The sequence below is a fragment of the Acanthochromis polyacanthus genome, chromosome 15 (assembly GCF_021347895.1).
Source record: "Acanthochromis polyacanthus isolate Apoly-LR-REF ecotype Palm Island chromosome 15, KAUST_Apoly_ChrSc, whole genome shotgun sequence".
Taxonomy (NCBI): domain Eukaryota; kingdom Metazoa; phylum Chordata; class Actinopteri; family Pomacentridae; genus Acanthochromis; species Acanthochromis polyacanthus.
The window spans coordinates 25,581,670-25,601,049 of NC_067127.1; the positions used below are offsets into that span (position 1 = coordinate 25,581,670).

Sequence of the window (19,380 nt, forward strand, 5' to 3'; positions counted from 1 at the left end):
GTGGTCATGATGTTGGGGCTGATCAATATACATTATGTGTATACAACTTATCGTCCTCATTTGAAGAACGAAGACAAAACATTAGTGCCTTAATCCAGTATTCTTCCTGACACCCAGCAGGGGGCGACTCAAAAGGAAGTCTGATGGCATAGAGGTCTATGAGAAAATGGCCCTACTTCTCACTTGATATGCGCCACCAGTAAAACTTTTTAATGAGTTATCAACTCAATCCAACCCGGTCTCACGGGGATTCGTGAAACTGTCACGTAAGTTTTAGTTTCGGTTTCGTGCACACCAACACGATTTCGTCATGTTTTTCGTGCCGCTCACCACGAAATGTTTTTCGCTGTGGTAATCACATCTGAAAGTGGTTTATACCGGCGGATTCATGACGATCTAAGCTGTCCATCGGCGTATACTGCTTGTGTGATCGCGTTTGCGGCCGCCGGCCGCCGGACATTCTTGAAATTCCTATGCAAATTGGTAAGTGTACCACCGGCTTATGGTTAGGTTATGGTTAGGTTATGGTTAGGGTTATGGTTAGGGTTATGGTTAGGGTTATGTTTAGGGACGATGTCATGCAAAATATAGCGTTGGATTCGCCACGGTTTTACATTAAAAATATAATTTACACATTCTTTTGAAATACGTTCTGAGTGGCACGAAAAGTCCGCCGTTTAAAATACATTGGTGCGCATTTCGTGGTGAGCGGCACGAAAAACATGACGAAATCGTGTTGGTGCACACGAAACCGAAACTAAAACTTACGTGACAGTTTCACGAATCCCCGTGAGATCGGGCTGCTCAATCACTAGTTTTAGGTCTCTGTCAGTGCAGCACAATGTTCATTTTATGAATTATGGTCCCATTTAAAGTCAAATAGATGATAAAGCAGGGTATAATACTACACAGCTGCCTTGTGTCTGGTTTCAAAAGAGCAAGATAGCGACAGTCAAATGCCAAACTTAAGGTTTTAAAACAGTAGTCCTCAAGCAAATGGATGATGCTACATCTATCTTTTACACACGTGGACAAAATTGTTGGTACCCCTCAGTTAAAGAAGGAAAAACCCACAATTCTCACTGAAATCACTTGAAACTCACAAAAGTAACAATAAATAAAAATTTATTGAAAATTAAATAATCAAAATCAGCCATCACTTTTGAATTGTTGATTAACATAATTATTTAAAAAAACAAACTAATGAAATAGGGCTGGACAAAATGATGGTACCCATAACTTAATATTTAGTTGCACAACCTTTTGAGGCAATCACTGCAATTAAACGATTTCTGTATTTGTCAATGAGCGTTCTGCAGCTGTCAACAGGTATTTTGGCCCACTCCTCATGAGCAAACAGCTCCAGTTGTCTCAGGTTTGATGGGTGTCTTCTCCAAATGGCATGTTTCAGCTCCTTCCACATATGTTCAATGGGATTCAGATCTGGGCTCATAGAAGACCACTTTAGAATAGTCCAACGCTTTTCTCTCAGCCATTCTTGGGTGTTTTTGGCTGTGTGTTTTGGATCGTTGTCCTGTTGGAAGACCCATGACCTGCGACTGAGACCAAGCTTTCTGACACTAGGCAGCACATTTCTCTCCAGAATGCCTTGATAGTCTTCAGATTTCATCGTACCTTGCACACTTTCAAGACACCCTGTGCCAGATGCAGCAAAGCAGCCCCAAAACATTACTGAGCCTCCTCCATGTTTCACCGTAGGGACAGTGTTCTTTTCTTCGTATGCTTGGTTTTTGAGTCTATGAACATAGAGTTGATGTGCCTTACCAAAAAGCTCCAGTTTGGTCTCATCTGTCCAAAGGACATTCTCCCAGAAGCTTTGTGGCTTGTCAACATGCATTTTTGCAAATTCCAGTCTCGCTTTTTTATGAGTTTTTTTCGGCAGTGGTGTCCTCCTTGGTCGTCTCCCATGAAGTCCACTTTGGCTCAAACAACGACGAATGGTGCGATCTGACACTGATGTACCTTGGCCTTGGAGTTCACCTTTAATTTCTTTGGAGGTTGCTCTGGGCTCTTTGGATACAATTCGAACGATCCGTCTCTTCAATTTGTCATCAATTTTCCTCTTGCGGCCACGTCCAGGGAGGTTGGCTACTGTCCCGTGGGTCTTGAACTTCTGAATAATATGAGCCACTGTTGTCACAGGAACTTCAAGCTGTTTAGAGATGGTCTTATAGCCTTTACCTTTAAGATGTTTGTCTATAATTTTTTTTCGGATGTCCTGGGACAATTCTCTCCTTCGCTCTCTGTTGTCCATGTTCAGTGTGGTACACACCTTTTCACCAAACAGCAGGGTGACTACTTGTCTCCCTTTAAATAGGCAGACTGACTGATTATGAGTTTGGAAACACCTGTGATGTCAATTAAATGACACACCTGAGTTAATCATGTCACTCTGGTCAAATAGTTTTCAATCTTTTATAGAGGTACCATCATTTTTGTCCAGGCCTGTTTCATTAGTTTGTTTTTTTAAATAATTATGTTAATCAACAATTCAAAAGTAATGGCTGTTTTTGATTATTTAATTTTCAATAAATTTTTATTTATTGTTACTTTTGTGAGTTTCAAGTGATTTCAGTGAGAATTGTGGGTTTTTCCTTCTTTAACTGAGGGGTACCAACAATTTTGTCCACGTGTGTATATACTGTTTAAACCATACATTATGTTAAGTGGCAACTTTCACATAAAAACCAGGGATTCACATCCAGAGGCCTGTTTAGAGTCGGCCTTAGGCAGCAAAGTTTAATTAAGTACAGGAAATGACTGTAGTTTTGATTAAATATATATAATATGGTTGTGTCTGACAATCCTGTGAACCATAGCAGACCCGATCTTTCACCATCCTTATTTAAGTGCTGCCAGAATCTAAAGATACACAGAAAATTAGAATAATTTGTTAATAATAACTACAAGTTGATATCATAATGCAAGACCTGGCATTTGGCCGAAAAATGACATTGCCAGTGAACATATATCTGATACATTCACTGTAAATGCATTTGTGACTTGTTAAATACATTAATCAACAACATTCTTCATTATGCTGAAAACAGAATCTGTAGCTTAGAAGATAACCTTAAATAATCACAATTTCAAAAGGTACAAGATGCTATTTCACCCAGTGTGTTGGTGATAATGGAAAGAGCTGCTCAAACATAATGATACAAGCATGTTTTATTGAAAGTACATAATAAACAAGGGTTACGATAGAACAGAAAAAAATACAGACAAAGGCAATGGACAACCAAGCAGGAAGGTACAAGGAGAGGAAGTAAAGTGTTTTGGAAATAATGAAAGAACCGATGAACCCAATAATGGAATGATATTAAGGACAGAGGCAAATGAGATATACTAAGGATGAGCAAACGCACCAAGTTCTTCTATGCATTAAATAATCAGTGTAGTTACATCCAGCCAACATGAATTTATTAAACTTAATACCAATAGAAGCTATTTTGGATTAAAGCCACCTATCATCAACAAAAATGCCTCTGAAATCACAAAAAAGGTGCCAATAATCATAATAAACCCAAAGACAATCTCACCAACATCACAGATGCAGTTCTGTTTTAAGATTTCACATGGGCAGCCAATGTAGTATTGATCAATTTAACAATAAACATCTAAACAATCACTGTGGCTCCACATATCAAACCGTTACTGTAGACCGGTCAAAGTATTAGCAGGGAAACAGAGATGGGGTTGGGACAGACTTAGAGAGAGTCGTGAATCAGGAAGTGATTCCTGCTGTGCTGCAGCAGCAGGTAACCTCTCTGTGACCTTTGGCTCCCAGGAAGTGTGTGTTTGCATGAATGTGTGCTACATTGTGTGTATGTTAGTGCTGTTTTTTGTGTAGAGATTACAACAATGTAATGAGTGTATGTGTGTGAGTGTGTGTGCACGTGTGTGTACATGCATGGGTGTGTGTGTGTGTGTGTGTGTGTGTGTGTGTGTGTGTGTGTGTGTGTGTGTGTGTGTGTGTGTGTGTGTGTGTGTGCGTGCAGGCAGGTGTCTCTGAAGGGTGTATTTAGAGGAGCAGTTTGTCCTGTTACACACAGAGGTGCAATGTTGAAAACTCAAGCAAACAACTGGATGCTGGACTTCCTATTTTACGGCCTCTACTGCTGCGATTTGTAGTTTTTAACAGCTAAGCTGATGGGGGAGGAGGCTGCACCGCTGGCCCCCAGTCTGTAAGTACTGTACTGCAGTTAGAACTATACAGTGCTGTGCAGATCGTGTCACATTGGTACTGTTATAGGCAGTTCTGTGTTTATGTTGCATGCGCCGCATACTGTGTGCACTGTGTCCACACTCTGACTGTTTTGAATTATAGGAATCACTTTTGCCAGCTTTCACATTTCATTTGTTTTGTTGGGTAGTTGGTGTAAGGGGAAAAATGTTAAAGGAGCAGTTTATCTTTATGACATAACTGGTACAATTAAATATTTGCTGTCTTTCAGACACATCACACTTTTACCTGGCTTCCTCTTCATCTTTTGTCTTTTCCTTCCCTCTACTCTTTTCCTCCATACTCTCCTCTCCACCTCTTATCCTCTTCCCTTTTACTTTCGCCTCTCTTCTCTGCTTTTCCCTCCCTTTCTTCACTCCTGTCTTCTAATCTGTACTCCCCTCTACCTTTTCCCTCTATACTCTCTGCCTGTCCTCCTCTCCTTCTCTCTCCACTGTCTCTTCTTTTTCACTTCAATATAATCTTTCACATCTTCACTTTCTCGCTTCTCCTTTATTCTATCCTACCCTGTACTTTCCCTTCCCTCCTGTTTCCTCTCCTCTTTTCTTATTTATCCTACTTTTCTCTCTCCCATCCTCATTTTATCTACTCCCTCCTTCTCCTCCTCCTCTTCTTTAACTCCTCTTCCTCTCTCATTTCCTCTTCCTTCTACTCGTTCACATATTACTCTCTTCTTTAGGAAAACCATTTTCTGTCCTCTTTTTCTGTACTCCCGTCTGTCCCTCTATATTCTCTTTCCCTCCGTTTCTTCCCTTCCTTCTCTTTCTTTTCTTACTTCTCTCCTTTCAATTCTCATCTTTTCCCGTACCATTTTCTTCTCTTCTTTCTTTCTGTTTCTTCTCTCCTCTAACACTGTTTTCTTCTTCCTTTGCTCCTTTTCCCCTTCTTAGATCTGTCCTTTCCTCTCACACCCTCACCTTTCATTTCTTCTCCTTTTTCCCTCCTCTATATTCATTCATTCTCTCTTCTCTTCTTTTGTCCCCTTTTCTTCTGTCCTTCCCTCCACTTTTTCAATTTCTTCTCTATTTTCCTCTTTCTTTTTCTTTTCCACGCTTCTGTCATTTTTCATCTTCTCTTTTGCTCTCTCTTGTGCACTCTCTGGCCTTAAATTTTACTTCCACATCATGCAAATATGACACATGATTGAATTATTACCCTGTATGCAGAAAGTGAATCACAATGCAACACTTCATATAGGCCACACTAACACAAAACACCTGAACAAATGATCACCAGAGACTGCACAAAGCAGAATATAGGAGGTGTGGTAAGCGCAGACATTCTTAGCTGCTTTGAGAGCTATTTTGCTGTTTTCCCCGCAGGGTGGAAGAAAGTTCACCCTCATTCGTGTGGTGGGAGATTTCTCAGCCGTCTCTTGTCTCTTGGTGGCCAGTCCTGTCTGTGTCTACCTGAGGCTGTGCATCATCTGTTTTCTTCATTTTTTTTTCAGCTGCTACATTAAAAATACATTCAGATACACCTAAATTACATGCCCAAAAGAAACACATTTCCACTGGTCAGGTAACAGTATGACATAGACAAAATGTTTCAACTTTCAAAGAGCTACACAGTCAGCGTTAGGAGGTTGGAGGAGTGCTGGTGTCATAAATCCAACAGGACTTCCACCCTGTAGATTAGTGGTTTGCATCCCTTGTGGCGCCATTATTTCTAGACTTAAGTTTCATTTTCACTACTCTTTACTTTTGCTCTCCCTCACTGTTTGTTTAGGCTCCCAAACTAATTTGTTCCTATCAAAAAATATCATGGCTTGAGTTCAAATACAGTCCTCTTACAGAATAAAAGCTACATGTTATTGCTGAGTATGCTGAAATGTTTTATAACAGTTGATACTGATAGTTAATGATGAGGCTTAATTGGAATTTATCTACCTTTGAATCTAACTGTTTTTAGCCTATTTGTCAAAGTACAGAGGATAAAGGAATAGAATAGAATGATCTGGCCTTAGTACACTTTAAATAAAGAAAGCAAGTAAAACCATAAGGAGGGTGACCAGGGTGAAGCTTCTGATTAAGATACACACGTGGACAAAATTGTTGGTACCCCTCAGTTAAAGAAGGAAAAACCCACAATTCTCACTGAAATCACTTGAAACTCACAAAAGTAACAATAAATAAAAATTTATTGAAAATTAAATAATCAAAAACAGCCATTATTTTGAATTGTTGATTAACATAATTATTTAAAAAAACAAACTAATGAAATAGGGCTGGACAAAAATGATGGTACCCATAACTTAATATTTAGTTGCACAACCTTTTGAGGCAATCACTGCAATTAAACGATTTCTGTATTTGTCAATGAGCGTTCTGCAGCTGTCAACAGGTATTTTGGCCCACTCCTCATGAGCAAACAGCTCCAGTTGTCTCAGGTTTGATGGGTGTCTTCTCCAAATGGCATGTTTCAGCTCCTTCCACATATGTTCAATGGGATTCAGATCTGGGCTCATAGAAGACCACTTTAGAATAGTCCAACGCTTTTCTCTCAGCCATTCTTGGGTGTTTTTGGCTGTGTGTTTTGGATCGTTGTCCTGTTGGAAGACCCATGACCTGCGACTGAGACCAAGCTTTCTGACACTAGGCAGCACATTTCTCTCCAGAATGCCTTGATAGTCTTCAGATTTCATCGTACCTTGCACACTTTCAAGACACCCTGTGCCAGATGCAGCAAAGCAGCCCCAAAACATTACTGAGCCTCCTCCATGTTTCACCGTAGGGACAGTGTTCTTTTCTTCGTATGCTTGGTTTTTGAGTCTATGAACATAGAGTTGATGTGCCTTACCAAAAAGCTCCAGTTTGGTCTCATCTGTCCAAAGGACATTCTCCCAGAAGCTTTGTGGCTTGTCAACATGCATTTTTGCAAATTCCAGTCTGGCTTTTTTATGAGTTTTTTTCAGCAGTGGTGTCCTCCTTGGTCGTCTCCCATGAAGTCCACTTTGGCTCAAACAACGACGAATGGTGCGATCTGACACTGATGTACCTTGGCGTTCACCTTTAATTTCTTTGGAGGTTGCTCTGGGCTCTTTGGATACAATTCCAACGATCCGTCTCTTCAATTTGTCATCAATTTTCCTCTTGCGGCCACGTCCAGGGAGGTTGGCTACTGTCCCGTGGGTCTTGAACTTCTGAATAATATGAGCCACTGTTGTCACATGAACTTCAAGCTGTTTAGAGATGGTCTTATAGCCTTTACCTTTAAGATGTTTGTCTATCATTTTTTTTCGGATGTCCTGGGACAATTCTCTCCTTCGCTTTCTGTTGTCCATGTTCAGTGTGGTACACACCTTTTCACCAAACAGCAGGGTGACTACTTGTCTCCCTTTAAATAGGCAGACTGACTGATTATGAGTTTGGAAACACCTGTGATGTCAATTAAATGACACACCTGAGTTAATCATGTCACTCTGGTCAAATAGTTTTCAATCTTTTATAGAGGTACCATCATTTTTGTCCAGGCCTGTTTCATTAGTTTGTTTTTTTAAATAATTATGTTAATCAACAATTCAAAAATAATGGCTGTTTTTGATTATTTAATTTTCAATAAATTTTTATTTATTGTTACTTTTGTGAGTTTCAAGTGATTTCAGTGAGAATTGTGGGTTTTTCCTTCTTTAACTGAGGGGTACCAACAATTTTGTCCACGTGTGTATACTGATTACTCAGAATCTTTTTTGTGATACAGTCCAAACTGTTTCAAACACTTCTTGAGATTGCAGTGCAGTGGCTTAGAAACATATTTTTCAGGAGACAGAGCTCTGTACAGATCCTTTTTAAGGTCAAATTAAGTTTTGGTCGTGATTTTGGTCATTTCAGCTGAGCAGGTAGGGCGTGTGTTATTTGTCTGGGTCCTCAGTCCTGATGCGTGTTTGAGGATCATTTCTTTTTTCCTTCTATTTCCTCTCTCTCTCTCTCGTCCTTTATTTCTATGACAGCAGGATTCTCTCACATCCTCTTTTCTTTTCTCATTTTATCTCCCCTATGTCCTCCTTCTGACTTCTCTTTGCTTTTACTCTCCTTTCTTTTCTTCTTCCCACTCTGCCCTTCTCCTTTCTCCTTCCCACTCCTCCTTTCTTTGCTTCTTCCCTCTTCAGCTTCCCTCCCTCTTATTGCTGTCTGGACTAGTCTCCCTATTGTGCTATACATACACTACCAGTCAAAAATTTGGATACACCTTCTCATTTAATGTTTTTTTTTCATGACATTGTAGATTCTCGTTGAAGGCATCAGAACTATTAATAAACACATATGGAATTATTTTTTCAAAAAAAGTGTAAAATAAGTCAAAAGATGTTTTAATTTTTAGATTCTTCAAAATAGCCACTCTTTCTTTTGATTACTGCTTTGCACATTCTTGGTACTTTTCATGAGGTAGTCACCTGAAATGGTTTTTCCGACAGTCACGGAGGAGTTCCCAGAGATGCTGAGCACTCGTTGGCCCTTTTGCCTTCACTCTGCGGTCCATCTCATCCCAAACCATCTCAGTTGAGTTAGGTCAGGTGTCTGTGGAGGTGAGGCCATCTGACGCAGCACTCCATCACTCTTACTCTTAGTCAGACAGCCTTTACACAACTATACACAAATACAAAACATGTTTTGACTTATTTCGCACTTTTTTGGAATTAATACATAATTGTTCATTCACAGTTCAGATGCCTTCAATGAGAATCTACAATGTAAATAATCATGAAAATATGGACAAACCATTAAATGAGAAGGTGTGTCCAAACTCTTGACTGGTAGTGTATATGTCATCATACAGAGTTTATATTGTGGGATGGATTTTGTTCCCTTCCCAGTCATCTCTAAATAAGTATTTGTTTTCAGCTCATCTGCCTCCTCAAATGAAACAACCCCGACTGCATAAAAAAAAGATGGATATACGCTGTGTCCTCTCCCCTTTTGATTCTCAGCCCATCAGTTCTTCTCTTCTTTGGTCTGTTTCCCCTCTATTTGCTCTCTCCTCAATCTCCACAGTGTGAAATCCAATTAATCAGCATACTGTAACGTCTCAGATAAAACCAATACTCTTCCCCTCTCTTTCTCATATAGATTTGAAGAGTTTCTTGTCGGCAAAGCAGCCTGAAACAATAGCACGTACAAAAAAAGTTGATTGCACCAAAACACACAAACTGTACAGAGAACAGTGATATCGACTGGACTTAATGCAGCGATTGTCTCCTGCGCTCTCTAGTTTCAGTTTGCTTCTCCTCCCCTTTATTTATTATTTATCCAATGTAGCAGTTGCTTATTTCTAATTTTTTTTTATTGTGTCTTATCGCTCTTTGACTCGTGTGATTTGCAGTCATCACCAGTCTATGGAATTACTGCAGAAGGCTGAAACTAATTGGATCAAAAGCGTGGTATGGGGTCATGTTATTTCATCCCATTTCTTCACAACAGTTGAACTCCTTCAGAAGCAGCATGATGTTTATTTTATGTTTAATATCTTATCCACACTGCTCACAGGTGTGGCAGTGTTGATCAGTTGGTCCTCCACTGTGATCCAGACTATAATATCTCAATAATTACAGATGGACTACCATAAAATGTGGTACATGTGTGGTGACAAGAGGATAAATCCCAATAAATTAGATGATTGTGTGATTTTTCTGTATGCATGTGGATTTTTGAATTTGTATAAAACTTCACAACTGTCAGATAGGTTGTCATATAATTTAGTATAAATATTCATGGTCTGCAGAGTTTAAACTGTAATACTGATGAACCACTATGTAGTGCTTTCTTGATCTCCTGACCTTTTTGTATTGAGTTTTCTCTTATGTTGTGAACTGGATAGATAGATAAATATTGGTAAAACCATTCATTCTCCCCTGAAGATGAACAATTGTAACTTCAGTGATCCTCTGACTTTTATTTAGTGTAGATTGCAATTAAATTTTTACAGTCCTTTAGGTTTCCCTCTGAATAAATTCCAAAACCTTTGGTAATCATCCTGCAATGTCATTGTAATTAGAGAAAAAATCAAAATGAATACTTTAAACTTTCCACATCTGCAAGTGTATGAGGGTCTGCTAGGGTCTGTGTAGTCTTGCATAACCAGACCGTGCTTGAGCACTGACACAGCACCATGTAGAATGGTCTGGCTACACCTCATTATCTGCTATCATGTAATAAAAGCTCTGGTGTGTTTGTATTTCTTTAAACCATGCTTACCTAAGGTGGTAAACTTGGCACACACTATACCTGGTTAATAATAACAGTGTGCTAGCATGCTAACATTAGCATGTAGCTCACAGCATTGTGTGCATGTATAGGCTCACAGACACACCAGCATGACTTCTGACTCTCAAGAAACAAATATAATCAGAATTAGCTCGTTTGTATGACATATATATTGCATCGCATGTATTACGTGACCACATCAGAAAGCGCAAGTGTCGATAACTTGGCACAGTGACATGGCGGCCGTCGTACGTGAGAGACAAGACTTCATGTACTCTCTTGGACAATCCTTCCTCAAAGGCATCTGACTAGCATAACAGTGTGAGAATGAGAAAAGCTGGAAGAAGCCCTCGCTGTCTGACTTAACTGGTTCTGTACTGCTGGCTGTTTGTTGTGGAATGAATGTCATGTTGTTAACTTTCAGAAAGTCACAAAACTTGTCAGATGTGACCTCCTGAGTTTCTACACTGGTGACCTATAGGTGAAGGAGGTTTAAAGTGCTCTTTAAATATGCACTTCAGCCAAAGCATACCTAGGCCTGTTGTCTTTGTCATGAATTTCCACACTAAAATGCAATACTCCTCATGCTTCCACCCTATTTTGTTGTTTTTCCAGAGGTATCCAGCAGCAGTTGTCCAGCTACAGGGAGACGGTGATCAGGCAGGCCTCGGCGGCGGCAGGCTCAGCCGTTCACCGGGATGATGCACCGACCTGCGGCATCTGCCACAAGACCAAGTTTGCAGACGGCTGTGGGAACTTGTGTTCATACTGCCAGACCAAGTTCTGTGCCCGCTGTGGGGGGCGAGTCTCCTTGCGATCTAACACGGTGAGGAAATCTTCTCTTCAGGCTCTTTACTCTGATTTGTATCCTGTGAAAACCACAATAATAACTCATGTTTGCTTTTCACAACAAAACCACAGATTTCTGTTTTTGTCAAAAACCACACAACAGTTTATATAATACATGTTAAGTGAACATTTAGCCAATTCTTACTGACACATACGGGGATGGACAAAATATTGGAGACACTGCTTAGTCTATAGCAGTGCATTTAAACAGCAGTACAGCTTCCATAATTACCATTAAGTTGAATTAGCCCCTTACTGTGGTAGCCAACTGGACGAGTACAAACAAGATAACTTTTTCACTAATGTCTTAACCAACTATTGCAAAATGACTTAACAAATATGTTTATTCAAGTTTTTGAAATAAATAATAGTATACACAGACAGGACATTGTTTGTACTGCTTATTTTAACATGCAACTATTATATAGGGTTATATCTATGTTATGGATATGACTTGGATCTATCTATCTATCTATCTATCTATCTATCTATCTATCTATCTATCTATCTATCTATCTATCTATCTATCCTCATTAATTAAATAGATTTAAATAACACAGGTGGGTCCTATCCTATGTAAAGCACCAGTAGTAAGGCAAAAAGTATCACACTGACCACATGAACAGTTAGTACCTCTGAAGTTGCTAATAAATGGACACAAATAAATACATGGAGTAATGTAAAAATACCATAGTAAAGAATAGTAGAAAAACAGCATTATGTTTTTATAATTTGTATATGATAAAATGATAAAATAAGCCTCATATTTGTTGCTGTCAAGAGCAGATCTCTCTTTTTTGATCTGAATGAATTAATTAATTTAGATTTTTTTTCTGTGGAATCATCAGAACAAATGTGTGTGCACACAAAAATTCTGTTTCCTACACTCAAAAATGTACACAGCCACAAGGTTCGTACCATCATGGAGCCAAAAATCTGCTCTCAGTGCACTTCTAACACATGCAGCTGTTCACAGAGGTATATACTGTACGTCATTTCAGGCCTCAGGTGGTGGAACTCAGGTGGAGGTGATGAGCCATGGCACATATGTGTGTGTGTTTGTGTGTATATATACACACACACTCTGTATATATACATGCTCTGGATGTGTGTTGATTTGTTCTGTAGATGAGATCAGTGTGTGTCACTGTGTGCTTTTGTGTGCCTCCACCCATGTGTGTGAATGTGAGCTATGGCTGCATGTGTATGTGACCCAGGCAAGGGCTGGTAAAGGTTAATTGGGCATTAGACTGAGCTGTGGACAGAGGGGGTGGTCTCCCACTCTGTCTCAGTCTCCCAGGGGTCCGGAGGTGCCCTATACACACTCAGCGGGGTATACATGTAGGTGTGTGAATGTGTGTGTTGGTGCTGCAAGGCGAGTCTTCCTCTGAATTAAGTGATGTCCTGTTTCTCATCCCATTCCCCTCCCCTACATCACTGGGGTGGCATTTAATGACCTCACACACACGCACGCACACGCACACACACACACACACGCACATGCAGACACTCAAAAGTACATCCTAATTAGTTAGTGGCTGACGTGGGGAGAGTTCAGCTGTGGGGTTGGGTGGTGTATTAAGAAAGGGGCAGCTGCATTCAGTGGAGAAGCTCTTTGAAATGTGGATTTAGCTCATGTACACACACAGGCAGGATATATTTCAAGCAAACAAAGCCTTCACAGGGTACTACTTTTCACTTTATATTTTTTAATATCATGCTTTGATTATTGTCTAATGGTAGCTGTGTAACTTGTAACAGTTGTTTGATACTGTTATTTATAGGGATGTAAATGTTAACCTAAGGAAACTGGCAGCGTTACTAATCAATAATCATTTTTTAATGAATGAAAGACAGTGTGCAGGCATTCTTCTTAGGCTAATAAAAATGATTACTGCCAGTGGAGTTCATATCATTGTGGAAGTACATTACAAATCTGAAGAAATAAATCTGAAATTAAATAACACAAAGTATTAATTTAGAATAAAATTGCAGAGTTCATGCTTCTATCTATTGCTGTACAATGCTGGTCCCAGACAACAGCTGCACATAAATGAGATCAGACTAGAATTCTGACCCATTTTGCAGCTGGAAACCACTGCTCAGTCTTAAGAAATGAGCACCTATACTGTTGCATCAACTTTATCAATCCAGGGATTTTGTCAGTATTCACTGGTACGGCTAGAATACAGACAGGTCGTATTAATTTTTTCATTGAATTCTTTGAAAGAAATTCAATATGAACAGTAAATTAAATAACAAAACAAAAACAATGACATCACCAACAACAACAAAAAAAAAAAAAGCAGTTCAGGTAAAGCCCATTCAACCAAGTTTTGTCTTTGGCTGTAGAGTTTACAATACAAAGCGTGTGGGGCAAAAAATGTGATTCAGCTCTTTTACAAAAAAACATTCTTTTCCACCATCTTTTAACCATAAAGCATAAACATTTTACGGAGGTGTCAATAAGACATCACTATGGAGGCGTCAGGCCATATAGTGACTTATAGTCTTTAGTTGTTGGAGATTATGTATTTATTGGAATAAAAGCAGACATGTAAAATAGAAATCCATAGCATATTGTTTTTTGTTTGGTGAGAGTTCCATATGTTATAAGAAACAAAACTATTTGTGTGAGAGTGTTTGCTACTGGCAGGGCTGTAAGATCATTGCCATGCTTTCAGATATCATCTTTGCTCACATTCTCTCTGTCTTTCTTTTCATTATACATGGATGGCTGGCTGGGCTGCAGGAGGAGAAAGTGGTGAGTGCTGTGTTCTTTTTCTTTTCTGGACTGCATCCCTCTGCCTGCAACCTTTAAGACGATGTATCTTAATGGGTTCAGACAGTATGCATATATGTGTGTATGCACCTACGAGTCTTTTTGTCTGCCTGTGTGTCCGTTGTTATTATTGCAAGTCGTACGAGGTGTATCACTAGTAGCAGAAGTAGTGGAAGTAACCTTAATGTTATACACACAACATGTATTATCATTTAATTAATGGTATCATTGTACAGTGATCTTGCAGACTAAATTCCAGTATCATTATCAACAAAACATTCATATATTTTCTAAATCTAATGGTGTTCCTTTATTGTCACCCAGCAGGTAATTAGTACAGATACACAGACAGATTTGTTTTTCAGGGTGAGCTCTATCTTCATTAGTATATAGCCTTTTAGCTTGACATATCACCAGAAGCATGTTTAGAGGTAGTTAAACAATATACTAACTGATCAGTGGATTTCATTAATTTACCATAGTCTCTCTGAAAACAGAACAAAAAAACAGCAAAAAAATACTTGAGTCAAATCTTGAATGCATGGAGCCGAAGAAGCACTGAATAGTAAATGGTCTGCACTGAAATAAAGTTTTTTGACCTTAAACTCAAAGGGCTTTCCAATGTGTTTCACACTCACCTACATGAAGTAAGGCAGAGCTGCCATGCTAAGGCGCTTACCTGCCCTCAAAGTGAAGCATCAACACTACATTTAAGGGACAACCCACTCTACCATCTGAGCCCCATTCACCCGAGCAAACTATTTGAAGTACATTTTTCACAATTAAACTAAGTCCTAATTTAAACAAGATATGTTGTTTTGAATATTACTTGCTGGTGTGTCTGTTGCCGTTTGCTTTATCCATGGTCATACGTCTCACGATTGTTATTGACTGTCATTTTTGTTGCTGCAAGTGTCAATCATGATCAGAATTTGTGATCTGTCCAAAATGCATGTTTTGATGGACTCCGTCCTTGAACACTCTTTTCATGATATTTGTCACCGTGTCGCGATTTCCATGTAGTGTTCTGAAACTGACGACTACATTCACACCAACCTCACACCGCAACTGGCTGGTTGAGCAGGCATGAATCTGAAGGCAGGGATTGTACCTTTCTTTCTCACACTCTTTCCTCATTTGCCATTTAATTATTTGTGGCACTACTCATGTTAACAACTCAATGCAACCCTATCAGTGTCTGTCTAAACAGATTATCTAAAAATGTGGGCTGTTATCCCTGTTGCTCTATATCATGTCTTTCTTCTTCCTCTGACAACTAGCTTTTCATAACACTTTCTTGCACAGCTGCACTTTTTCGAAAGTGTTGCCCAGAGATTGCATGCACGATTTTAATGCAATCTATATAGATTTAGAAAGTTGATTTCAATCTCTCAAGGACCAAAAACTTTAGCTTTTAGTTTGACTAAGGTAACCCTTTCAGTATAGCTGTATATGTACGAACGTTAAGTTGTTGTCAACACAGTGAAGTCTCCAGACAACCAGCAGCGACACTCTGACAACTTTCCAAGCACCTAAACAAACCATAGCCATTTAGTCTATTTCACTGCCACAGTAGGATACACAAACCTGAATGCTTGCTTTATTTTCACAGTTGCAGGACATGCAGTGAATGATCAGATATTACAACATGGGGCTGAAAAATCTGACAGCCTATCTAATACTTTGGAGTTAGTGTTTGGTGTATTGGTTGCTTCCTGTTACTGTAAAGAAGACTTCCTCATGTGGCCTTGTTAAATAAAAGTTAAGCAGAATCATATGATATGATACTGTTGGAAAAGCATACCTGGCAAACATGCCTTTAACACCTTCCTGTGCTTGTGTAGTTGTGTCAGGTTTAGAACCTTCCTTGGCCTTGGCTGCCTTCCCTCAGGGCAGCTGCCAGACTGGCACTTTGATGATACTTGGCTGGGCCTAAACGCCACGGCTGTCCAAGAGTGCTTTGGTGTGCTGTACATAGCAGGCTCCCACTTTTGCTAAAGCTCCGTACAACAATCACTGGCTCTAAAGAGGAAAGTTTTGGCAGAATGGAGACCTTATGTAGCATTAGCTGTATAGCTGGACAGCAAACTGGGTTGGAATTACTGTTTGACATGGATTCATTTAATTACTTGGGGATTGATTAATCTTGCTGGCATAGTGGTCTAAAAGTGCAAAGTTACTCTGCCTGCTTTTTCCACTCCACTCAAAGTTAAAACGTTGGCTGGGGTAATTCTGGCCCTGAATGATGTATGGTTTAACACCGTGTTGTATAGTGCAGGTCTGTTTTATAATACAGTACTCTTTACACTAGGGTTCTAGGGGTATTTTGGGTCATGTCATGGGAATATGTAGCTCACAAATTTGTTAACTTCACTTGTGTAAGCCCTTTTAATTGACATTTAGCAGCACAGTTTGTCAAATAATACTGTAAGTTGGGCCCTTATCTTAGTTATGAAAGGGTTAAAATGGTGTTTGTTCAAACTTACTTAAAGAATCTGAATATTTTTTAAACTCTGTGAATCATTTGCATTAAAATTTCTCTCTGATTGAACAGGCTGACTTTCTGCTAGCTCTTTGCACATGTTTTTGTACTCGATCAATGCTATTTTAGACTTTTGGCATGGCAAGCTGATTCATGTAATAACTGAGTTTGCCAAACCAGAATTAGTTTCAGTATTTTTATAATGTTATTATGACCAGTCAAAGGGAGAGTTAGAATCATCTGTAATTTAATTTTGACCAGTCAAAATAAGACTTGCAGATATCTCAAACATCATTATGACTAGGTGAACTATTGTGTATGACATTATTCATGCAATGATTCTCTTTGAATATCGGTCCAGCAAAGTCTTTGAATAGTGTTAGCAGAAATATTGGTTGCGACTGTGTGGTGAAAAACATCATTACGAAACACCTTGAAATAGGAAGAGTTTATGAAGAACAGTTAAAATTCTGACCAAAAAAAAAGAGAAAAAAATGTGACAGTTGCAGTGCTATAGTATGTGTGTTTGAAACTCAAGCTACCTCTGCATCCTACTTATTTTAGCTTCTGAGGTAACTACAGATATTGGCAATGTAATATTGTTATTCAAATAAGGGCGAATAATAAAACCTATTGCTTGTCAGAAATTCAATGTATATATATTTGTGACATTAAACATATTCTTAGTTGCTTTGGGAAAAAATCTTTTTAGACCAGTAGTTCTCTTGGAGTTTGTGATTCCAACAGTGGCCTCTGCACTAATTGTGTCATTAGCCAGCTTGCTTTAGCCGAGATGGTAATCTGTGTTGTTAGCTTCTCTTGCTAATGACACCGTTTGTCAATTTTATTGTCTATAAAATATGACAATATTACTTTAAACATGATTTTTAAAGTTTAATGGGTAACAGTGCTTTTACAACAGACGTAGTGTTGATATTATCACTGTGCTAGCTGTTGGTCCATTAGCTTATGCACGTCAGTGTCATCTTACATAGATGTGGATTTCATCTGTTAAACATGTCTCAAGGACTCAGTACACTTTACAGTATACAATCCCAATATATTCAATCATTGTGATTTCAATAAAGTTGAACAGTTTTTTCAATAGCATACAAAATATATCTTTTATTTTCACTAGTCCAGCTATGCGTAAAATCCTTTATTGTTGTTGACAGTTTCGAACTCATTTAAATTCATGTTTTTTTCTTCTGATGTCACCTTTAAAACTGTTCTCTCTCAGGTCTCAACTAATTTAACTGCATTTATAGAGTCATACCTGAACTAACAGTGGCCAAATGCTTTAGCTGAGCTAACAACATTTAACCCATAAAGGCTTGGGTTTTTTGTTAAAGCCAGCTAATATTTTTATTAGCTTTTCTTTTTCAAGCCACTTTAGCTCTCTACATAAAACTAAGAGGAGAAATAAACGCTTAATTGTTGCCATATTTTTTTCGTAAGCATCATCTTTTCTGTTTACTGGATTCGGCATGTACTGAACTGGGATGAGAGAGCTGTCTTTTGAAAGAATGTGTTTGAAAGTAGATGGATAGAAACAGATAAATAAATTACCAGGCGCTAGGACATGCAGAGTGTGGTGCATGCAGCCTAGCGCTAGCGTGTTGTGCTAATGATATTCAAGGTTCATTATCTGTAGCGAGCTGAGCTCTAGTGAAGAGATGAGTGTGTGTTGTGGCCATTTTCATTTTTGACGTCTTGATTCCTCTTCTCATGGGGGACTAGGCCCACACGCACAAACACACACACACACACACACACACACACACACACACACACACACACACACACACACACGCACACACACACAGCTATGGCGTCAGAATCGTGTCAAAAAGCGTGCGCAGCTATCAACTGAACGTGTCACACGTGCGCGTACTTTGACGCCTGTGTGCCTGACGCGTAATGCAGTTTCCCCATTGACTTATAATGGCCTCCCGTTCACGCGTGCGTTCACGTGTGACCATTGCTGGGCGCCGGCTATCACACTACGCGGAGCGGTCACGTGTAAAATTCATGCGTTTTTTTTACAAACGCACGCATTAACGCTCACATGAAGATAATAGAACATTTCGGTCACGCGCTCACACGTACGCGGAAATGACGTGCGCGAACTCTGTCACGCGTAACAAGAAGCTGCGCGCGTATGAAGCAGCGTGTACACGCCTGTCTGTCACTGTTTGACAAATACTTTTACGCGCTCACACACGCGTGCGGTCGCAATTTCTGATTGTACACAATAGTTGTTGATCTATGGCGTCAGAATCGTGTCAAAAAGCGTGCGCAGCTATCAACTGAACGTGTCACACGCGCGCGTACGTTGATGCCTGTGCGCCTGACGCGTAATGCAGTTTCCCCATTGACTTATAATGGCCTCCCGTTCACGCGTGCGTTCACGTGTGACCATTGCTGCGCACCGGCAATCACACTACGCGGAGCGGTCACGCGTAAAATTCATGCGTTTTTTTACAAACGCACGCATTAACGCTCACATGAAGATAATAGAACATTTCGGTCACGCGCTCACACGTACACGGAAATGACGTGCGCGAACTCTGTCACGCGTAACAAGAAGCTGCGTGCATATGAAGCAGCGTGTACACGCCTGTCTGTCACTGTTTGACAAATACTTTTACGCGCTCACACACGCGTGCGGTCGCAATTTCTGATTGTACACAATAGTTGTTGATCTATGGCGTCAGAATCGTGTCAAAAAGCGTGCGCAGCTATCAACTGAACGTGTCACACACGCGCGTACTTTGACGCCTGTGTGCCTGACGCGTAA

General features: G+C 39.6%; 1 protein-coding gene across 15 annotated transcripts in view; it reads left to right on the top strand.

Annotated features, from left to right (window-relative positions):
- Positions 1-19,380, top strand: part of LOC110956487 (regulating synaptic membrane exocytosis protein 1-like) — a 238,001-nt gene that overhangs the window by 130,185 nt on the left and 88,436 nt on the right. For 14 of the 15 annotated variants that reach the window (XM_051959565.1, XM_051959571.1, XM_051959574.1 and 11 more), the window contains exons 4-5: positions 11,083-11,293; positions 14,069-14,080. In XM_051959565.1, the coding sequence (XP_051815525.1) occupies positions 11,083-11,293; positions 14,069-14,080 (223 nt within the window). The remainder of the gene's footprint in view (positions 1-11,082; positions 11,294-14,068; positions 14,081-19,380) is intronic. The other variant, XM_051959568.1, reaches the window with a different exon arrangement.